The sequence below is a fragment of the Ipomoea nil genome, unplaced genomic scaffold (genome assembly GCF_001879475.1).
Source record: "Ipomoea nil cultivar Tokyo-kokei standard unplaced genomic scaffold, Asagao_1.1 scaffold0679, whole genome shotgun sequence".
Taxonomy (NCBI): Eukaryota; Viridiplantae; Streptophyta; class Magnoliopsida; order Solanales; family Convolvulaceae; genus Ipomoea; species Ipomoea nil.
Window position 1 is genome coordinate 745,430 of NW_017617107.1, and position 9,571 is coordinate 755,000.

Below are 9,571 nucleotides of genomic sequence, written 5' to 3' on the forward strand. Positions count from 1 at the left end.
TATGTTGAGCATTAGTTTAGTTACACAATGTGTGTATTGCAACTGTTAAAATTAAATAACAACCAATAATATAATATTGAATAAAATTGAATAAAAACCATGTTATGGTAGAAAGTTTATATCAAGTGTTTGTTTTTTTTTTTTAAATATTATTATGCTATACATTTTGATTTTTCTTTCTAATTTTACCATTCATCTTTTTCTTTTTACAGTTTTCTTTAACATTATTTCTTAATTAAATTAAAAAAAAAAAAAAAAAAAAAAAAAAACCCCTCTCATAAAGGTATAAATATAATGGCATTGATTGCTTTACTTTGTTGTTTTTATCTTGTATATTTATTGATGGTTTCTGAAAATTTGTAAAGCGCAACACCGAAACTGAAGTTGTAACACAAACAATTTGTAACGCAGTTCGAGCAAACAACCCTAATCTGCGAGGCACTTCTCAATTTGAGAACTTGCCTAAATTCACTAAAAGCTCAATATTTAAAGTACACTGTTTGGAACCTGAGATTACACAATAGAATGATCTTTCCTACCAAACTATTGAAACCTAAACACATGTACTACTTTCTAGGGGAATTTAGTATCCTATTCTCAAAGACTCTCGTACCTCACAAGATTAATGTTGAATGCTTGAGATCTACAATAAATGACATCCCCTATTTATAGTAGCTATTCCTAACAGATTCATGAATAACAAACTATTCCTAATCAAAATAGAACTAGAAAATCTTCAACAATAAATCCTCTTAGAACTAGTATTCTTCAGTAACTATTCCTCTTAGTACTGATATTCCTTTATAGAACTGGAATTCTTTTTGCAAATAACTTTGACAAAATACTTTGAGTCAACATTCTCCCCCTTTGTCAAATTTTTGGCAAACACCTTGGTCTCTGTCTTTCTCCCCCTTAGTTGATGCCACAGTGGTGTTTGATTGATGGTAGATTAATGACAGGTTAGATCACCATCCCATGTGTAGCTTTTATCAGATGATCTTTTCCCCATCATAACACATTCATGTTTTTGGTTGTAGACTTTACAATTCTCTTTGGAAAATTCTACTTTGAGTTCATCATCACACAGTTGACTTATACTGATAAGGTTTGCTTTGAGTCCCTGTACCAAAAAGACTCTTGGTAATCTGGGCAGTCCATGGACATTCAAGGTACCACTTGCGATAATCTGTCATTTTCCTCCATCTCCAAAAGTGACATGCCCTTCATTTTTGTACTGGATATTCTCAAGATAATGTGGATTTCCTGTCATATGTCTTGAACATCCGCTGTCAAAATACCAAACACTTTGTTCTTGGCTTGTTTCTGAGGTATACGCAATAGCTTGTGTTTGTTCCTTTCTTACGCATACTTTCTTGCTGTTATTTTTGCTTTGTACTGCCCAATCTCTGTTGTTTTGTCTGTAATAGAGATCATTTTGTCTTTTGAAGCAGTACGCCTTTATGTGTCCCAATTTGTGGCAGTAATAACATCTGATTCTCATTCGGTGTTGAAAGTGATGTTGTGACACCTCGGGATTTTCAGAAGAGTGGCTTTCACTGGACGCTAGAGTTGGAGATCTAGGCCTTCCATCTAGTGCCTTGATTTCTTGTAACAGTTTGACCTCTCTGTTTTTAGATTCTAATAATTCATTTTGAGTTTCATTGAGACGATTTTCTTCTCTCTCTTTTTCACCTTTTAGAAACTGATTTTCTTGCATGAGCTCTAGATTCACTTTGATGATTTGTTCCCATTTAGCATACAATTGGGTATATGACTCTAGCAGTACTTGCATATCATTTTCGTTTCCGTTGTCATTCTCATGAGTTGCGGTGAATGCTACGAAATTAGTGTTGGTGTCTTCTTCACTATCTGAGTCATCGCTTAGTGTTGCCACATATGTTTTGTTCTTCCTTTTAAAATATGTTGGACATTCTGACTGGATGTGTCCAAACCCTTTTCACTCGTAGCATTGAATTCGTTCAGGTTTTAGACTCTCCCTTCCTTTTGAAATAGATTGATTTTGTTCAGTTGGGAAGTTCACTTATTGATTTAAGCACTTTTGCTTCTAAATTTGTTGAATTTTTTGAGAACTCTGTTGAAATTCTTTGTTAGGAGAGCAATTGATTGTTCCATGGTTTCAGTATCAATTTCTGGACTCTCTTTCTGCTTTGATTGGAGCGCAATTCCTTTGTCATTATTTTTCCCTTTTTGCAGTATCTCAAGCTCATATGTTTGAAGATTTCCCATTAGATCACTGAGTTTGTAGGTGTTTAGATCTTTGTTTTCTTGGATGGCTGTAACCTTTATCATAAATCTCTCAGGTAGGGAACGTAGGACCTTTTTGACGAGCCTAGGTTCAGGAATAGGTTCGCCTAGGTTAAACGCATCTCCAGCAACCCCTAAAACTCTTGCACTAAACTGTGAGATATCCTCATCTTCTTCCATTTTTAAATTCTCAAACTGTGTTTGTATCATTTGCAGTTTGGATTGCTTAACAGAAGTATTTCCTTCGTGATGATCACATAGTATATCCCATGCAACTTTAGCTATGCCAGTGGTAGCGATTAGTTTGAAAGTATCTTCACTTACCGCTCCATAGATGGCATTCATTGCTTTTGAATTGTAATTATATTCCCTTCGCCCTTCTTCGTTCCATTCTGTTTTAGGTTTTTGATTACCTTTATCATCAACTGGATTCTTCCATTCTTTCTCAACGGCATCCCAAACTCCTTCTCCTTGTGCCAAAATATAGATTTTCATTCTAGCTTTCCAGTAGGAGAAATTTGTACCAAAGAGAGCAGGGGGCCTGGTGCTTGACAGTCCTTCTCTGGGAAACTCCATTAGGATCATGCTAATAACTTAAGCAGTTTGACTCCGATACCAATTGAAAATTTGTAAAGCGCAGCACCGAAACTGAAGTTGTAACACAAACAATTTGTAACGCAGTTCGAGCAAACAACCCTAATCTGCGAGGCACTTCTCAATTTGAGAACTTGCCTAAATCCACTAAAAGCTCAATATTTAAAGTACACTGTTTGGAACCTGAGATTACACAATAGAATGATCTTTCCTACCAAACTATTGAAACCTAAACACATGTACTACTTTCTAGGGGAATTTAGTATCCTATTCTCAAAGACTCTCGTACCTCACAAGATTAATGTTGAATGCTTGAGATCTACAATAAAGGACATCCCCTATTTATAGTAGCTATTCCTAACAGATTCGTGAATAACAAACTATTCCTAATCAAAATAGAACTAGAAAATCTTCAACAATAAATCTCCTTAGAACTAGTATTCTTCAATAAGTATTCCTCTTAGTACTGATATTCCTTTATAGAACTGGAATTCATTTTGCAAATAACTTTGACAAAATACTTTGAGTCAACAGTTTCCATTGAAAGAACCACTCTAGGGGTAGGGTAAGGGGTTTGAATAATAGACTTATTAAAAATTTTAGTACCGGTTAGAAATATAGTAATCAAATCTTGAATGTTTGACTGTAAGAATTAATTTCTCAACAATAACTATAGTTGTTATGTTGAAATCATAATAAAATATTCACGAGAACTTTTAAGAGTTTTATGCAGTAAAAAATGTCTTAGCACACTAGGATGTGATTATAATTAAGTATGAAAATGTGATTAAACAATGTTAAGCTATATATAGGAAAGTAAATGCATAAAGTAAATGAGGTAGCTAGAGCAATTTATAGTGGTTTTGAAGATGGTGTAATTTCTTTAATCTTTTTCTTTTCACCTTAAGATGAAAATGCACTAGTATCTTTGTCACCACAAGATACCTGTGAACCCAAACTTATGCCTTGATCACAAAGCTAACACTAAGTGTATATATACAGATTTTCACATGACTACATTTAGCTTGTTACTCTTACTCTTTTATGCAAAACTACTAAATCTATAACATATATAAATCAACCCAAAGTTGATGTTTCCTCCAATTAAAAATGACTCTTTAATTAATTTAATTTGGATTTGCTTGAAGCCTTGAGAGTGTTCGGAGTGTTCTTGATATGACATTGAAAAATTCGCTAAAGTAGCTGGTTTGCTATTGTAAATCTTCTCTCACTTGTTTGTTCTATATCATGTATCTTGCACTTCTCCTCCTCTTTTTTTTCTTCTTTTTTTTTTTTTTAGCTTCACAGCTGGGTATCTTTGATATTTCCGACCACTTAAAAATGGTCGAAAAAAAGTGATATTTTTTCAATTTTTCACCGTCAACAAAGTAAAGGTGGTCAAAAATTTTCTTTTTATAATTTTCATTTTTTAAACTGAGTTGGGTATTTTCGCCAACCTTTCTAGTAGCGGAGTTTTCGACCACTTTACAAATTTGGATGCTATTTCCAACCACTGGACAAGGTGGTCGGAAATAGTGACGAATGTTTTTCCGAATACCAAAAGTGGTCGGAACAAGGGCTTCCGAATGACGGGAGATGTCATTGACCTCATTTTTCCCCCTCTCTTGCCAAACATTGAAAATACAACTATGGCGGGAGATGCTCAATCATATGCGTCCGCTATTAAGATTAGATTACATGTATTGATTTGTTTATTTCTAACATTTGGTATAGGAGCTTGTTTAATCTCTGCCTAGTTGATAAATTTGCATATGATATATATTTTGAATTATATTATATATTATGCAATATAAGTTTTATTGCTGTTTTTTTTTCATAGAGAATATGCTTGCAGTATGAATATCAGTTGCTATAATATTTCTGATTTACAAAAATTATTTTGAATAAAGAAAAAGTAAAAATCCAACGTGGTGCATGTTTTCATGGGAGAATTTATTTTCCTAACTTTCTATCTTCGTTTCCGGCCACTCATCGACGACTGCCTATGAGTTTTGGACGGTCGCCAGTTCACCCTTTTCTCCGATGACTACTATTAGGCGGTGCAGAAATGACAAATACGGTGATGATGAAATGATTGCCATAAGGCTCGTCGTCGGCGTTGGGTTTTCCGACTAGAGGCAGGAGGTCGTAGCTTAGGTAGCTGGGTTCCAGGTGGTAGTTGCGAGCGGTAATGTTCCTTCTCCGTCAGATCCGGCCAGTTTTGTTTCCTTCCTCTCCATCTGGCGATGTTTCTTTCTGTCTCCTTCGACGCCACTGGTTGATGTTGTCGCTATCCGTGATTGTACTCCGGCGATGGGGGGCAGTGGCGAGGACGGCAGTCGTTCACATCCTGGCGCTGCAACACAGATCGGAGAACATACAGATCCTCTGTGTTTTTAGTGGCATTAAGGTCTCCATCCCCGAAGGCTCTTGGTTTCGATGGTTGGCTGGCTGACGACGTCGAAGGGCCGTTGGTTTTGTATCAATTAAGATTTGGCTCTTGTGAGAATTTTTTTTAATTGGTTTTGCCTGGTCGAGGTGTTACCGTATATTCCTGCCAGCAGAGCATGTTAGCACTGCCATCCATTATGATGGGTGTCTAGAGGTGTTAATGGCAGGTGGTGGGGACTGTTTTTGCTCTGTTCGGTGCTGCGAACTTTCCCCTAGCCATTTCCGTTTGACGAATGTCGGTGGTGGTGCCGTTGGTCGTCCCGATTGGCATCCTGGGCCGTAGCACCGTTGGAGTGGTGATTTTGTCGTTCGCTTACGGTAATGCAGCGCCGCCGAGCCATTGTCTAAGATGATGGGTTTGCGATTTCATTTTCCATAAGCGTCGTCATTGAGGGTTGCCCATATGTCTTCGTTGGAGTGGCTGTCCACCGGCGTCTGCATGAAGTCTGGTTAGCTACTAGTCTTTTGCCGTCGTTTTCGGCGGGCAGCAGACGGGTTGAGAAGCTCTGGACGAAGGCGATACAGACGTTGCGCTATTACCACTGCTGGAAATTATGGAATTTCCGACCACCTGAAAGTGATCTTAAATCAAGTCAAAAGCCTTGTTCCGACCACTTTTGGTTTTCGGAAAAATCATTGTTGCTATTTCCGACCACTTTTTGCTTTCGACTTGATTTAAGATAACTTTCATGTGGTCGAAAATGTCATAATTTTCAGCAGTGTACTACTCCATTAATGATCTTCAATATTACGCTTTTCGCACTTCCTCATAGAATTGGTACTTCAATTGATTACCATTATTATTGTTTATTTTGGAGCCATTATTCCGGAAATCCCGTCCTTGTGTTTCTTGTCCTTAATTAAAGGGTGTAGTTTTTGAAATTGGTTAGGATTGTATTGCTTCCTGGTATTTGCAGTATGTTTTAGAAAATTACCATGATTGTGCTAATTTCTTTAATTATGGTGATAAAAAGTTTCGTCTAAACCTTTTTTTTAATATGCCTTTATGCGGACTTGTTACCAAGATTGTGCCTTTTTTTGCATGAAGTTTTAAGTATTAAAATTTCCCCAAAAATGTTTTAAAGGCTTGCGGTTTCAGCAATTTCTTTTCCATTTTAAATCACTTAATGGTTATAATATAATATTATGTGATTATTCTGGCTCTTCATTGCAATTATGGAATTTTGCTATTTGTCATGATTTGATAATATTTTTAATATGGAGTATGATTTTGAATCACAGTTCCGAAAAAGCATATGGTTATGACAATTGAATATTATTTTATTATTGTCATAATAATTTAGATTATGATTTTAACAATCATATTTTGAAATTCATTTGAATTTGCTTGTCCAAAACTTTTATGGTAATAATGATGATATTATGTAATATTTAATAATAATGATGATTATCATTATTATAATTAAATGTTGTTCGGTTACAATTAAGAAAATTGATAATTCCGTTATTACTGTTACGTACTAATTATTAGAATTATTATAGTAATAACAATTATTGGATTTTGAACCGATGGATCAATGTTTTGTGCCAAACTGCCGCCAAACAATACCGCCGAACTCTCAGTATACGAGGGTACCATTAAATAATAAATATAATAGTCACATACCGCCGAACTCATGAGCAAAGCTCAAGTCACACATCACCACCAATTTCATTCATAGTCACACATAGTCATCATCAAGAGGATTGAGGCTCATCAATGATTGAGCATCTCCCGCCATGTCATTGACCTCATTTTTCCCCCTCTCTTGCCAAACATTGAAAATCAAAAAATATTTTCGAGAAGTCATTTTCCGGGTTTCCAAACGCACCCTAATTGTTTACTATTTGAACACAGAGTTCATCAATGACTTTGAACGCGATTAACTCAGCTTAACACAAATTGTACGCGTATAAAACTGCCTAAATACACTTAAGGAAAATATATGAAATGATGTTTATATATATATATATATATATATATATATATATATATATATATATATATATATATATATATATAAAGAGAGAGAGATGTTATAGAGATATTACAAATGATCCAAGAATGAGAACCCCAGGATCCAAGAAGGCAACCTAGACCAAGAAAGTGACCCGAGCCCAAAGAAGGCGATCGAGACCAAGGTGGTCCAGGCCAAGCAATTAATGTAATCCGGACCAAGGCAATTCTGACCTATGTATGCGGCCTAGCCACATGGGACCGACCCAGGGCTTCCAACTAGGCTTTAACCCGTTCCCACGGCTTACCCTGAGTTAGGGGTGATCGTTCCTGTTCCGGTTCCGCAAATGACCAAACTGGAAATGGAACCTTATAGTACGGTTCCGGTTTATGAACCAACGGTTTTGATTGGAACCGTTGGTTCTAACCGAATTTAAAAAAAAAAAAAAAAAAAAAAAAAAGTGAAAAAAATGAGACCATTGCCTCTTTGGCCTTTGCGCCACTGCCCACTGCCCACTGCCCAATGTGGCAGTGAGGTAGTATGCTGCAAGCCTAAGCCCTGCTGCCATCATTTTAAATTATTTTTTTTTTTTCGGTTTGAAACCGGAACCGTCTGGTTCCGAATCGAAACCGTAGGTTCCGGTTCCTTTATTTCACAAAACTTAATCGGAACCTTATTGGTTCCAGTTAGGAATCGGAACCGGAACCATACGAACGGTTCCATGTTATTATAGTGATGATTACGGCTCGAATCGCCGTGGTCACCCCTACCCCGAGTTTAGCTAAGTTTGCTATACTTTTCTTGTATAAATAGCTTATGTCATAACTTAGATAAATCATGTTCTATTCTTACAAAACTCTTGTAACGTTATTATATTAATCCACTCAATATTATTATTACAATTATCTCTTGATCTTTTACTATTTTACCCCATTAATTTATGCAAATTTATTGATTCATCCATATCATGGGTCATTTTGTTCTATCAAGATGAATTAAATCATATAAGGAAGTTAATTCATAAAATCCATAAGGAAATTAAATAAAGGAGGATAATATATATACGAAGCTCCCGATATGCATTTACGGAAATTAGAATGGAAATCTGTCTAAATGCAATTAATGTGATTATAATGGAATTACATTGTGAATTTGTGATGGATTTATGAAACCACTTTACATCATGAAACCACTTTACAAAAAGGGGATAGGAAAATTATAATAATATTATTGTTACTAATTGGAGCCTTAAGTTCAAAAGATTATATACGACTCAAGATTATAATTCAAGGAATAGATAAATAATAAATAAAGGAGCCCAAATAAGGAGCTAGGAATAAAGGCAAATTAATTGACCATGAATAAATGTGTATTTCTAATATATTGAATGTACATTATTTGTGTACTAAACGTTTATTATTTGATAGTATATACCAAATAATGTATCTTTAAAAAATGAATCTTTAGTATAATAAAAATGTACTTTATGTAACCGAACCCAAGTGTCAATATTAGAAGTCATGATAACACGGGGCGTCGTTGACACGATGGAGAGCGCTCGACGCCTACTAGCCACACTATTGTAGCTCAAGGAGTTCAGGAGACCCTTTTTTCGGCCGGTAGGGACCACTGGCCTTGAGACCGCCCCCCGCCCCTTAGCGGTAAGTTGGTAAACCCCATGGGTCAACCTACCCCTCTATGCTCAACATATATTCCACCCCCCCCCCCCCCCTTCTCCCCCCTTCACACTCTCTCTGTATCGCCTCACACCCAAGTCCGTAATGGATGGGTAGTTAATATTATAGCCCAAAGTCACAACCCTTTACACTAAAATGCAATGAAATTTAACTTAGAAACATTTCTATCTTACCTGTGTTGCATTCACACAAATCTATAGTTCACCAAACATGGCTAGGAAAATACTTCACAAAGCTCATACACAAATGATACAATAAAAAATTAATACTATTTTATACTTAAATCAAAACGATTATAAAGCCATTGATGAACTCTAAATCAACCCATCAAAAAGCAATATTTTCTTCCTCCAACATGACATGAACAATTAATTTACAGACCGGTCATGGTGAAACAAGGGTGTCCACATAACTAGTAACCATATAACCAAGATCATAGGGGATATTAAAATTCTTACCCCTTCTAGCGTTAGGTCTATGGAGCTTCAACTGATGCCCAACCATCATTAGAATATCACCATTTTCCGAAACATGTACAATTGTGAGTTTAGCATTACACAGAGCCATGTATGCCGTGTTCTCTGAACCCCGGGGAAGTGGATGATG

The 9,571-nt window shown here is 36.0% G+C and overlaps 1 protein-coding gene across 1 annotated transcript in view; it reads right to left on the bottom strand.

The window, feature by feature from the left end:
• Positions 1 to 9,349: 9,349 nt before the first annotated feature.
• The window catches only part of LOC109174988 (F-box/kelch-repeat protein At3g23880-like), a 1,122-nt gene continuing 900 nt past the window's right edge, over positions 9,350 to 9,571 (bottom strand). The window contains exon 1 of the mRNA XM_019324235.1: positions 9,350 to 9,571. This exon is cut by the window's right edge and continues 900 nt beyond it. Coding sequence (XP_019179780.1) covers positions 9,350 to 9,571 — 222 coding nt within the window.